General features: G+C 43.0%; 1 protein-coding gene across 1 annotated transcript; it reads right to left on the bottom strand.

Moving 5' to 3' along the window:
* Positions 1–8,286: 8,286 nt before the first annotated feature.
* c7h5orf15 (chromosome 7 C5orf15 homolog) lies at positions 8,287–14,512 on the bottom strand. Its single transcript, XM_063203929.1, has 3 exons — positions 14,283–14,512; positions 11,735–12,729; positions 8,287–10,369 (listed from the first exon to the last, which is right to left on the bottom strand). Exons 1-3 carry the CDS (start codon positions 14,392–14,394, stop codon positions 10,238–10,240), a joined length of 1,239 nt encoding a protein of 412 aa, XP_063059999.1. The 5' UTR covers positions 14,395–14,512; the 3' UTR covers positions 8,287–10,237.

Here is a 14,512-nt window from a genome sequence, read left to right as displayed (position 1 = left end):
ACATTATAATGTTGAGTATCTCATGGATCCTCTCGGGGTCATAAATGACCCCAGAGGTGTTTTGATTATAAATCCCACATAGATGGTCCAAATCTCACAAAAATCAGTCACAACATGCACAACATATGTATTGACAAACTCCTAGAAGGACAAGTTTTTCTGATGATAATTGCAGAAATGGTGTATGAAAATATGTGCCCGGGGTCATAAATGACGGTCGCTTTAGGGTTAAAGGCTCAGGGCAGCTTTTCTTAAAAAGGACTCAGGCATTCAGCACCCTTTTTTGCAGGTGCCTTAGGCGTCAATGGGTTAATACTCAGGAAGACGTTTTTAAATAGAGTTATTTCCCAAAAGAAACATGTATTATTACTGAAGTAACCTTCTGTATACATGTTTTGCTTTTGTTGCTATATGATGAGATATTAGTGGGTGTGTATTTTGAATTATTTCGAGTGAACGATAACTTAAAATGGTTATATAAGCTTTACTCTGACTACTTTCCATTGTGTCAAAGTGACATTTCTTTAACATTGTCCTATGAAAAGATAAGTCTAACGCCACACGAGGGATGTATTAATTTCTGTGATACACTACAATATTCGAGCCAGTATCACATTGTACCGGTTAAAGTCTATACTACGTACTTTTGTAGTAAAAAGAGGATTTTATTTTTTAAACAGATTAACTAGCTTTAGAGTACAAGTTACATGTTGAATAAGTCTATTTAAAAATTACCAATAGAATAGGCCTACAAGGAAGACAAAGAAAAAAAAGGCTGGATATAATTACCTTCAAACAGGAGAAATGTAACTTTCAGGTTAAAAGTCGCAAAATCCGAAGAAGAGAAAAATTGGTATTAATAAACTCATTCTTCACATTTTAACTCTACAATTGACAAGGCGCTGACCAACATGCCACTGAAGCCGTAAATTAATATTTAACTCAATTTAGCTTCTTACCTCAGGGCACCGCAAGCTGTGGAGTAGGACTTCAAAAGAACCATTTCACCAGGCAATTAGTAAATGAATAGACACATTTGAGAAAGGTGCAGTCATACACAGGCTGCCCTCTGGAGAAATACAGAGGGAAGAGCGGTGCGCCAAGATACCTGTACCCACACACTGGCTAAATGCAAGCAGGGAGTCGGACCCAGGTTCAAATCTGGACTGGGTGATTTCCCAACTCTACCCTCATCTCTCTCTACCAAATAATTTACAATACGATACGGTATGATACGATGTGATGTGATGTGATGTGATATGATATATGATACGATACGATACGATACCATACCATACCATACCATACCATACCATACCATACCATACCATACCATACCATACCATACGATGCCATACGATGCCACGAGAGTACGATACGATACGATACGATACGATACGATACGATAATACTTGATTGTCAGTTTGCACTGAAATTCATTTAGCATTTCCTGCCTGTTCTTCATTTTGCAATAAAATAAAGGCCCCAAAAGTCCTAATAATATTTTTTAAAACAATGCTTTAAAAACGCAAAGTGGATAATGGACACACACACATGTTATTAGTGGAAACAAGGCCCTGATCACGACACTCAGTTGGGCCCAGAGAATAGGGGAAGCTTACATGAAAACAATTATGTTTTTCCTCCATTTTCCGAAAAAAAGAGGGAAAGGCTGAACTGACAGCAGTGTGAGGTTAGCTGTGGAAGCTGTTATTCTCTCCCACAAAACTGTAACAAAAAAAACCTGAGGAACGTCAGAACAATGCTAGGCTTAAGGATTGTGCTAGAACACTGAAAATCTTTTGCAGCATAAAGACTGGATTTATTCCAAGCTTACAGTGAATAAACTCAGTCGCAGGGAAACAAATGAGTACTTGGGCTTGAAGTCAGTTTCTATAGTTACGCGATTCAGGGGTGGCCAAACATTTGGGAATTCTGGTACATTTGTGCTTTCACACTGGCACTGTCACTGCTGTATGTCTGGCCAGATCGTAATGCCTTATAATGAACTGGGAACTGCCCGTTCTTTTATAAAGGTGGAAAGAAACTGTAGGCCTACTGTTTGTGTGTGTGTGTGTGTGTGTGTGTGTGCGTGTGCGTGTGCGTGTGCGTGTGCGTGTGCGTGTGCGTTTGTGTGTGTGTGTGTGTGTGTGTGTGTGTGTGTGTGTGTGTGTGTGTGTGTGTGTGTGTGTGTGTGTGTGTGTGTGTGTGTGTGTGTGCATATGTGTATATGGATGTCATCTCTGCCATTGTAACTGGAGAGAAGGAAAGATGCCATGATCTCAACGCATAATCCTAAACGGCAAAAACTATTTCTCCAGAGTGAATCTCTTCTCTCTCTTGGAGGAGAAATTCCACAGACTTCAGGTCTTGTGCAAAATAGTGTTACTGGGACTGCCCCAGGCACGGCAGTGCAGTAAAGCTATTTTTCCCAAGACCTGAAGTGTGCAGATTTTTTGTTTTTGTTTAGAAGGCTCCACTAAATCCTGTACCTTTTCAACGGATGAGCGGTGACCCTTTTGCTGCTGTTCTCTTGCTTGACAGAAATACTTAACAGCAGAGTGATTGCTGTTTATTGAACTACAGTATGGTTGTATTGTTCGTAGTTTCCAATCCCTAACTTGAAATTGAACTTGTAGAAGTTGTCCAGCTTGGATAGTTATGTCACGTGATGAAGGCATGGGAGGCATTTATTTAAGAATGTTTGGCATCGGCCCTACCGGGGCATAAAGGTAGGGCACTAGCTAAGCAAGCCGGCGACCCGAATTTGATTCCGGCCCGGGTAATTTGCCGATCCTTTCCCGTCTCTCTCTCCCCACTCATTTCCTGTCTGTCTGTCACAATCCTGTCTCAAATACAGGACAAAAAGCCTCAAATATGATATTGAAAAAAAAGAATGTTTGGCATAATGAATGCAGGCTTTCAAATGCACATGTGACTGATACTCACACTGTGATAAACTAACGGCAACGGAATGTATTCTCTGAAGAGCACAGATTGTAATGGATGCCTGTGATTGCATAGCTCACTTCAATCAGTAGGTCTACACTAATGTTTGGGATGTTCTCTGATCTCTGTGCGTATGTACTGTCACATAACTGCATTATTTAAAGGGACACTGTGCAGGAAATGGTCAAAAAAGGTACTGCAACTATGCTGCTCATTGAAACTGGGCTGCCTATTGCCAAATTTGATCTTTACATGAAAGTTTACTAAGTAATAAACAAATATTTTCTAGTATGGTCCAAGTTCAGTCATTTTTGCAGCTAAAAAATGGCTATTTTTGGAAATTCAAAATGGCGGACCATGGAGAAGATCCCCCTTTTCATGTATGAAAAGTGCAATTTTTTCAGTCATAATGAATACTTAGAATTTGATGGTGGTGGTCAGTATTCATGAAAAAGGTAACATTAGTGAATGGGCAGCATGAATTCTGGAAATAAACAACTAAAAATCTCACACAGTGTCCCTTTAAAGAGAACAGCTTACTCCTGCACTGATGTAAGTACACAGGTTTTAAGGGGGTGACAGTGTATTAAGAGACTTGCGCAGAGGGCGTAGAGTAGGAAGGAATGTAGTGAGGAATGTCACCAACCCGCTAGAGTGTACTTAGTGCAACGGCAAGGTGATTCTACCCTTTAAAAACTTTTGCCGTCCCTCCCTGAGCACTCCACTTTGAAATACATCTTTTTTTTCCCTCTAGATCCCCGCAAATCAGCCGACTCCGATACATCAAGACTCTCCGAGCTGTCACGCGCTGTACATCATATTAATAGGGGTAATAATTTGAGACCATTGTGTTTGACCTGATGTGAGCACATTTTTTTTTGCTTAGTCAGGTGATGATGATGGTATTCGTGGTCACATTGGATGCGGTTGGAAAGGTCACCCAGTAACAGTGGGCAGGGACGCTGACGGAGGGGTAATGGAAGGGGTCAGTTGTCACAGGCCCAGGGAGATAGGGGGGCCCAGAATTGGGTCCTCATTACATTGCATGTATAAGATGGGGGGGCCTTTTGAATGACTTTGTCCCATGACTGGCATGTCAGCGGCCCTGACATGGGGCTCATAGAAATACTGGCTCAGAGCCGTGGGGGGTGCGTTTAGACGGCTGAGGCCTACTCCAGCTGAATATGCACATAACGCTCCCCACCACCACCACCACCACTTCAATGACACATCATCATAGCCCTGCTCAGCTCACAATTGTATTACTCTTCTTTGCACGTCTCCCGGACAACGGATGTTACCTCTGACCTGCCCTCCCACCCTTCCACCCACCACCCTTCCTCCATTCTCTTCCGTCTCTCTACCTATCCCTCTCTATCTCTCTCTCTCTCTCTTCTATCTCTCTCTCTCTCTCTTTCTCATTTTCTCTTTCTCTCCACTCGTCGACACTGTTCTTCATTTTGCGCACGGCGTGCCCTCGCACTCCATCCCAAAATGCCGAGCGGCGATTCTTTAAAGAGCTCCATTAGCCAAGCCGCGGCGGCGTTGAGGAGCCGCGCTGAATCTTAATTTGCCTCTTATCTCCGCTGGCCGCCAGAGATGGCTCAGAGCTTTTCTTTTTTTTCTTCTTATTCTCTCGCCGGTCAAGCCTCACGTCGGTAATCTCATATTCTATTAGCCGCTGTGATTCATGGCAACGTGCGTCCGTGTGTGTGTGTGTGTGTGTGTGTGTGTGTGTGTGTGTGTGTGTGTGTGTGTGTGTGTGTGTGTGTGTGTGTGTGTGTGTGTGTGTGTGTGTGTGTGTGTGTGTGTGTGTATATGTGCATGGTGGGTGGGTGGGTTGGCACATGGTGCGGCTGAAAAGCTGAAACGTGAAAGTGCCAGCGTGGCCACCACTGTAATTTGTCATTAAGTAGTGGGAGATGTGATGGGGAGGCAGGAGAGAGGGGGGAGGAAGCAGGAGAGAGAGAGGGGGGGGGGTGCGAGAGCCTCAAGTACAAGCAGAAGCTTTGTGGCAGCAGCTTTGTGAGAACTTTTGAAAACACAAAAGAAAGAAAAAAAAATAGGGTCAACAATGCCTTTAAAAATATGGGGAAATAAAACAGTGTGAAGAGGCAAGACAGCTGGACAGATATGGAGATATTGCTGTAGAGAGCGTAATTGGTTTGAGGAAGACACTGGTTGAGTACAAAGAAAAATATTTTCTTGCCACCAGGTGTGGATGAATGAGCGGCATGTGATTCCTCAATCTGTTCCTTTTGACAACAAGGCTCCACAAAGAAACACCACCATCAGTCTAGCACCAACCGCTCAAAGCAGACTGAAGAAAATTAGGTGGACAAGAGAATAAAAAGAAGAGTTGACATTAGAAAGAGCGCCTTTAGTCAGGTCTGACAGACGGTGATTACTGACTGTGTCCTACTTCATTGACCATCATATTCACTTTTCCTCTTTTAAATCAGTGTTGTGGTTGTTGTTGCTGTGTGCATCACACAAGGCCACACATAATGACTTTGGGTAATAGAGTTCAATTTTTTTTTTTATTAAAGGTTTCACACATACAGCTGAGCATACAGCACATTGGCCGATATTCACAAAGACGTTTGAAATAAATCCACATAGATAGACTACTAACTACAGGTTTTGAAACCATACATTAGCCCACTACATTACTTTAATTGAAAGTGAAGTGAAGTGAAGAATTAAAACTAGGGAATGATGATACAGGCCTAATTTTAACAGTGGACATACAGTGACATGGCTGGAAAAATGATTGTGTCTTATTTGTTTTGGCGCCCCAATGGTGACATTGGTTACACTGGTGCAATTTGTTCACATCACTACGGACAAAACTATCCCGGGATTCGGAACATGGTCTTTATTCCTCTATGTGAGGTCCGTAGACTGTGTGGCATGACTTGATGTACCAGAGCCTTTATATGGCTCTGTGATGTACGTGACTACAGTGCCACCAAGTGTCCATTTTAAATATTACAGCAATATTTAAAAAAACGAATGAGTAGATACTATGTCTGAAATTTGCGTCATAAATCTGCATAAAAGGCATCCCATATTTGCCTTAGGATAACAAAGTTTTTTATGAACCATCATCTCTCTTTTTACACACAATGTATTAAAATATAATGAGCTTGGTCTTCAAAAAATGAATAATTGATGTGATGGACTGCTGTAAGGCATGACTTATTGAGTTATTATGATGTACATATGTGGTTGTGGTGCATTAGAGGAGATAAGGGTCTGCAAATGGGGCCAATATTCTAATAGCCTAACACCCTTAAGACTTGGGGTCATGACCTGTAGAAAAAGTCAGAGAAAGGCCTTTGATATTCATGGACAATATTTAAATGATCAATTTCTGCAGATTTCTTAGATGTAGACATACAGTAAGTCAGTCCTGGACTCTGAGGCTTGCTTTATGACACTGTGTAATCCCCCCTGACTTCTCCCTACATCTCCATCCATGGCTGAAGTGCCATTGAGCAAGGCACCTAACCCCACATTGCTCCAGGGACTGTAACCATTACCCTGACAAATAATAACTGTAAGTCGCTTTGAATAACTGAAAGCGTCAGCTAAGTGCAATGAATGTAATGTCATGCTATGTAATGTAATGTGTAATAGTCGTGTAGTATAGGCTATAATGTAACAAATAATGCAAAGTAATGCAATAGACTTCCATCCATTACATGCGGAAGGCACTGCATTATGTTGAAAGAAGCCTACACGTTCGTCTGGAAATCTGTATGGCCATGAATGGAAATAATACATGGTCAGCAGCAAAGCAAAGGTCCAAGAGGCTGTGGCATTCAAGTGATGCTGAATTGGTACTAACAGGGAATGTGACAATCACCACCACCAGCAGCCTGAAATGTAGAAACTAGATTGTGTTGGCAACAAAGTCAAGCCGATAAAATCTGGGCTCATCATCAGAAATCAAGATTCACCAGACATTCACTCGTCAAAGGGGTGAGTTGTCCCGGGCCCGGGAAGACAATTGAGTTTTCATTACATTGTATGTATTGGATGGGGGGCGCTTTCAGATGACTTTGTCCGGGGCCCAGCAAAGGCTCTCAGTGGCCCTATCGGCAACCTCCGATGTTCTAGCCTGACAGAAGTGGATCTATAATGCAGGCCCTTGTGCAGTTAATTTGCCTTGGAATTTGATGAGCAGAACATTCTGTGCAGTACATAGTTCTGCCAGCCTCGATGACAGTCAAGAGATTCTCTGAGTTTCTGTCATTTCTAGATAGCTTACTCCTTCTTTGAGGACCCCTCTTATCAAAGAAGCCTTGTGCTTCCCAGAACTGCTGCTATGTGGATGTTGTGTTGTCACTGTTTCCAAACCACCCCTGTCTGAGTTCCACATAAAATGCAAATGAAATCACACGTTATCCGCCCAGCTGGCACCACCGATCCTGGCATAGTTTACAGAAATCTCCTGGACTTGATGTCAGAAGACAGAGGCTTACGGCCTGTGAACCACAGTAGGCCTATGGCTGTTTAGATAGCCGCATAAACAGTAGGCTTAAGTGTAGTCTTTCTTACCATGTCGCCTACTTCAGAGAATGAGTGTCTCTATGGACGAGATAACACAGAGTCAACAACAAAAAATGCACAGCTTCTGTAATAGATATTTGCTCTTTAGCACACCCCAGAGGTCATAGGTGTAGCCAGCAGCTGCTTTTTAGACTATGTTCAAAATCACATTTGCCATTTGTCATAGGAATTTAAATGTCATTGTGATTGTTAGTTTAATAGTTTAAATGGCCACAAGATTATATGGGATAAATGCCTCAGCACAGTGAAGTCATTGGCCTCTTATATAAGATGACTCACTGCTCTTGCTGAATGTCTCAACAACCTTAAAAACTCCATTATCAAGACAAGTCAAGACAAGTTTTAAAACACAGCTAGACTAACCAACCTCACAGAGAATGTTTTTGTTAAGGCTCATCTTGTGTCCCATATTCCATGCGGGTGTTATCACTTTTGTTTTTGTCATCCTCTTGCTTGTGCGACCAGAAAAACTGGTCTAAAGAATTCAATCATGCCAGTTGGTGTGACTTGAGAATAGTCCCTGTAAGGAATTGAATTCCAGCGACATCAGGGTCTGTTTGTGTTCTCAGTTGCCTGGTTGTCAGGGAGCTGACGTTTCTATGACCACCCTCGCTCCTAACCTAATAAGTGGAGAATGACTGCTCACCCCCACCGCATTTCTATTAAGGCCGCAAACACAAAGAGCCTATTCATTGGCTAAACTTTATGAATTGCACTTTAAAATATACCACACAAATAAGAACACCAAAAAACACCAAGTATATTTACAGTTGTGCTTTAATAACAAAAAGAGTGAATAACGCTTGCAGCTAATTGAGAGGACAGAGGCACAAAAGGAAACAATTCATGCCTGCTGCGATCAGTTTTCCCCCACACTGGACTGCACAACAGCTACAAAATACAGGTGCCATTCTTTTTCATTTCGCCATGTTTCCAACCCTGGTAAACAACATACGGATGCTCTGGCAAAAATGAATCACTATAACGTCCCCTCCCGTGTCCCAGTCAGACAGGTGCGGGACAGTTTCACATTTCAGGACCCTAGAAATGTGGTGACGTGGCAAGGCAGCCTTCTTTGCTCATCAGTCCCATCTTTGCACTTTCCGACAGTAGACGAAATTCTACCTTTCCGCACAAATAGCACACAGCACTTTTGGAGATAATTTGGCCACATGCAGCTACAATGCCTGTGAGACTGAATCATAGAGACCAAGAAAACAGTGAGCAGAAAAAAAAGAAAAAAAAAGACAGATGCACCTTTCACCCCTCTGCAAACGAACAGCAAGTCACGACAAACATCCTCTGTAGACTTCACTGAAGTCATAACTCAAATACTAAAAAAAAAGAGAGACAGGTGTTTGAATTAACCCCTTAAGACACGGCATTATAAATGAGCTGTTACCAGAATGGCAATGACCAAGTCGCAATGTATTACTAAAGGCCCTGTGCACTGTCATAGTAGTGTAGTACTATAGTAGTTAACGTTCAATGCCTATTGCAGCGTCCCTCAGGAGGTACGGCGTGCATTAAGAGGCTACCAGCAAGGTATGATCAAGTATTAAATAGCAGTCTGACGAGCAGACGTTGCTGAAAAGAAGGGAGCTAAAAAGAAAACACTTCCCATACTTCAGCATATCAAAAATGATATCTTTGATTATCACTTCCCCATTTTTTTTCTTAAAACATTGAGTTGATTGACAGTACAATTATTGCATTTTGTTGCCATATCAAAAAGCAAGTACTTAATAGCATCCCAGATCCAGATTCCATGGAAAATTAAAGAGAGAATGTACGTTCGTCAAGTAGGTTGATTCTGCACTCAGTGCCTCGCTCCATCAGTGTTAAAAATAAACTTAACTTTTCATTACCTCCGCCAAAGAGGTTATGTTTTCGGTCGTGTTGGTTTGTCTGTCTATCTGCCTGTTTGTTTGTCTGTCAAAAACTCAAAAACTTATGAACGGATTTGGATGAAACTTTGTGCAGTTGTTGAAAATTACCAAGGAACCAGTGATTACATTTTGGTGGTGATCCGGAACACGAGACGGAACCAGAATTAAAAAAAAAAAAAAAAAAGAATATTCATCATTGCTAGCCTAGAAATCTAGACGCCCCTAGTGACCGCAAATTGAATTGCGGGAGGACAGGCCGAATATTGAGATTCCAGTTTCTAACTCTACAAAAAGAAGGCAGAAAGACTTAAAATTAAAATAGGGTGTAACATAGTCAAATGTTCTATGAAACAGCTTCCTTGGCGGAGGTCTGCACTCTCTGAGTGCATTTCTAGTTTTTTCTTTTTTTTTACATAATCTATAACATGGTCACACTCGGTGACCGAGTAACCCATCGAACCATCAGTTGTGCAATAAAACAGCAGGGAGCAAACACAGTTTAAAGTACAATCTGGAGACGAGTCAACTCTCCAAATACAGTATAAACAAAAAATAGTTAATTTAATTAATTAGTTGATAATAATGATGATAATTATTAAAAAATCTGAAAGGAGAAAAAAAAAAAAAGACTGCGTGGCACCAGCAAACCCCGGATCTCCACGGCATCTCGACATTCTGATCGAGGGTGTGAAAATTAAATAATAATAATAATAAAAAAAGATTAAGTTCTCGTTTGGCCTGCCATCAAAACCCTGGAAATATCCCAATATCTGTGGACTCCGCTCCTCCAGACTCTTTCGCCCCTTGCTGATCCCCAGGCTCTAAAAGATGTAATCGTTGGTCATCTTCAGCGAGGGCATGGCTTCGTTTACGTTCTGGTCCAGTCGCCGGTACTCCACGCCGCGCGAGCAAATGCCATCTCTCCAGCGACGGCTGGAGGCCAGCAGGAATATCTAATCATCAAAGTGAAACAAAACACACACACAGTCAGCTGACCTCATGGAAGCTGCAAGCGGTCACAGTGTGCCTTTATCAAATCATTCTGTTGACTTTGATGCAACCACCATGTCAGATTGTGGCACATGTTCACAAATAGCGTGTCAATGAAGGAGATTTGATAACATAAAACCTTGATCCAACACACTTAGAATGCTGTGACCGTAAGAGCTAAACACACAGAGAAATTTGAAATCTCCATTTTCCCTGAGCATCTGAATACCATATGTTTTTAGTTCATAAAGTGCCTGAAGTTATTGGGGTTGAACTGGTGTTGTTGCAAGCTCTATCGGTTTGATACCTTCGTTGGTATAATGTCCTTGCCTTGCTTTTGTTTGTTTTGCTTTTTGACTTTTGTTTCATGTGCCTTTTATTTTACTTTTGTAGATTTTTTGTGTCAAAAAAGCCCTTGCCCTTCTCTTGCTGCGTATGTATGATCGCATGTGGTTGATACTGTAAGCTTACTACCATAGTGCATTCATGCAAATACAGTTCTGGGGTTCTACCTTGCTACTAAAAATGCACACCAAGTTTCATTGAAAACTGTGTCAATCAGGCCCTTAAGTGTCTGATTTCACATGAAATGACCCTATATGTAAACGGATAAAACAATATCCACATTTGAAAATATTTGCATGCGTATAATCAGCACCTAAAGCTAGGAGGTGCGCCATTCTCTTGTGTGCACGTTCAAGCCATATTCATATTGCCTGTATTCTTCTGAAAGTGCCAAATGAAAATTATACTTGTAAAAAAACTGTGCTTGCAAAGGCCCCCACCTTGCTCTTGTTGTGGTACAATGGTAGGTAAGCTTAAGTTAATGCACACAATGGCCACCAGGAAGTATAACTTAATGTCCTTGAAATGTTTTGGTTTATTTTGATTGATTCATCTTCATCTTCTTTTGTTTTTGTGTCTTATTTGTAAACTTAGTAATGTCATATTTGTTAGCCCTTATCCTTCTGAAAGTGCAAATAAAAAGTCAAAAAAAACAAACCTCTCTTCTCATGTTGTGCATGTGGGTGATACTATCAAAATGTCATGGTGTAAAAGTGTCCATACTGGGTGACTAAAGCTATGGGGTTGGCAAGGTCTTATCACTCAAGGTTTTTCATGAATGCTTTTGGGCAACAATACTGTATTTATCTCATCTGTTTGGACAGCTTATCACTACAACACTTATGAGGAGAACTTGGATCATGTAGACACATTTTCACAATCCTGTTACAGGAAAATTAGGAGCCCCTCATGTCGTTGCCCAGCAACATCGCTCAAAATGTTACCCTGTGTATCAGAGCAGAGTTATAGCTCAGGGACCTCACCTTTCTCTTGTTGTGGTAGGTGATGTAGACGATGGCCACCAGGAACGCGATGATGACGAGGTGGAAGAAGAAGTGCGTGTCCTCGTCTGGGTTGGTGTAGATGTTCACGTCCTGCAGCCGATTGTCAAACTTCTTCACCGGCTCCTCCCCAGTCAGCGGCCTCTCCGGGATCAGGTTCTTCCCCGGGTCGTACATGTCGTCGTCGTCATCCTCATCCTGATCGGTGACTGCGTTTGTGTCCAGGTCGTTGTTGTTGTTCCTCCGCTCGGCCCCCTGATCGCCTCCATCGTCCTGGTCCAGGCTCACCCCGGGCTCCACTGTGGTGTCCCGATAGTAGTCCTCACCATCGTCCTCCTCCTCGTCGTCGCCCTGCAAGAGTGGGCTGTCGGACACTTTGGGCTCCCCCTGGATGGCCGTGTTCTTCTGAGGGAGGTTGAGGTCCATGATGGTGGAAGGGTCTGGCTCCGAGGCGACGGTGGTTGGGGCCGGCGCTGCCGCTGTGCTGGCGGGTACTTTAGCGGGTGGAGGAGCGGTGGTGGTGGTGGTGGTGGAGGTGATGGTAGTAGCTTGGGGAGCAGCTGGAGCTGGAGGATCGGCTTTGGCAGGAGGAAGGACGACGTTTACGGACGTGTTGGCACCCGCAACGGCCTGAATAGCCTCCTCCACCTTAGTGGCTGCCATTGACACAGGCTGAGCAGGATCAGGAGCCGCCACCGCCCCAGTCTGAACCACCAGTGGGTCCTGAGCCGGTGTCAAGACCGGGTCTGACTGCACGGCTGGCTGCAGCTGCACAGGTGTATTTAGCTTGGCATCAGCATCAGGAGTAGAGTCTGGCCCTGCTGGCTGGATAGCAGCAGCTGCTGGGCTGCTGAATTTTGTGAGGTCAAACTCACTGGGTTCTACTGCGGCTGACGGGTCCGCATTTCCTGCTGTGGTCACCACGGCAACTGGTTTGGCAGCAGCAGAGTCATCTGGTGATAGGGCTGTTACATTATCTGCAAACAAAAGGCAAACCTTAAAGTTCAGATGACAGGGGACGCTGTGCAATGCAAACAATGCGAAGGAAGGGCTGTGCGCCAGCGAGCCATGCAATCATTTCTGGAAAGAAAACTGGTTTGCAGTGAAAAAAAAGCTTAAACCAATCCTTGACAAAGAATGACAAGTCCTATTCAGTCCTTTATGCAACAATGCAACTTGTTTCATAATAGCCTACAGAGCTTTCAATACAATGACCTACGTCCAAGTCTAATCCATCCAGCCCCACAGCGACACATGAGAGAAGGTCCCTATAGAGCAGTGCATTGTGTGAGAGCTGGGTGAGGCAAAAGAATAGGGATCATCTATTTCTTATCCACGTAATGGATTTTGAGAATGATTTCTTTCCCACAGACCACAACATTGTAATCTAAACCACAACAACCTGTAATCTAAAACCATCTTCTTCAGTTAAAATATTACCTAAAAAAAAGTGTAGTTCATAGTTTTGAGTGTAGGTTGAGGGATGGCAAGAGAGACCTTTTCTTTACACAATTGAAGTCAAAGATTTGTCCTCATTCAACAATCAAGCCAGCCAGGATGAGCCCATGTACTCAAACAAACCAGCAGTTGGGGTGAAAGGTCTTCCGTGTAAGTGGCAGGTTAGTCAAAACGGAGGAGGAGGACAGTCCAGTCCGTGCCTTAGGCAAAGAAACTCAATATATTTTGTGTGGCAGTCCTCAGATGATTGAGAGACAACGGCTTAATGATAAAGTAACGTTAGTCAGACTCAGACGAGGACACGGGAGACAGCTGTTTTGAAAACCTGGAATGCCACTTTGAGTAGGAAACCATTCTCAGCGGACAGTGGTTAACAACCTTCCAAGTGGACAAGCTAACATGGTTTAGCACGTAATGACTTCTTCATGGACGTTTACAAAATCAGGCTGCTGCTTGTCACACGTGAGAGCAAAACGTTTTAATCATTGAAAGTTTGCGGACGACGTCAGGCGAATTGAACATCGTCAAGGTAGAAGAACTAGAGGTAGGTTAGAGTCGTACGCTGCTAGTAGTTAAGATGCTAGCTAAATGGTTTAGCAAACACAGCCAATGCAATGCAACGCAACATCACACTATCTAACTTGTTCTTTTACAGACAACTTCTTAGATTCAGAGTAAATGAGTTCAGGATAAATGTAAGGCATTATCCTTATAACAGAAGTGAAATGATGAAAATGCTTAATAAGAGCAGTTTGGGTTTTAAGTTGAGGTTGGTGTTTGTTATGACAGCTTTCGAGTTAGCAAATACAGCCATTAGCAGTGTAATATCGGACCTTTCCATTTGCAGTATTCGTTTGAATGGCTTGCTTTAATCAAAACACCAGGTTTCTCTAGTGAACAAGGCTTCCATTGTCAAAACTGGTGGGGTAGTTGATAAAACAAGCCTTTATGTCAGGAGCCTAGCGGCGGCTAACGTCACATAGCTGAGTTTCAAACATATAGCCCACTCAGACCACCTCACTAACATTCTGACATTTTTATATCTCTGATAGCATAAGAAAAAGTAACATACCGGGATCAACGGGCGCAGCACCACACGTACTAATGTGACAATGGAGCAGGACCAACACGGTATAAACTCCAAAAACCACCAATTTTCGTCCCATCTTCCATGAAGTAGCCATCTTGAAGGCGACGCGTAATGTGGGTGGTGGGACTGTGCTCCACTGGCAATGCAGCAGCACTGCTGCTGTGAGTTTTTTTAGTGGAGGCGGGGAGGGGATGGCCCGTGGTAATGAATTA

The sequence above is a fragment of the Engraulis encrasicolus genome, chromosome 7, assembly GCF_034702125.1.
Source record: "Engraulis encrasicolus isolate BLACKSEA-1 chromosome 7, IST_EnEncr_1.0, whole genome shotgun sequence".
NCBI lineage: Eukaryota > Metazoa > Chordata > Actinopteri > Clupeiformes > Engraulidae > Engraulis > Engraulis encrasicolus.
This window is presented reverse-complemented; position numbering and strand designations above follow the sequence as displayed.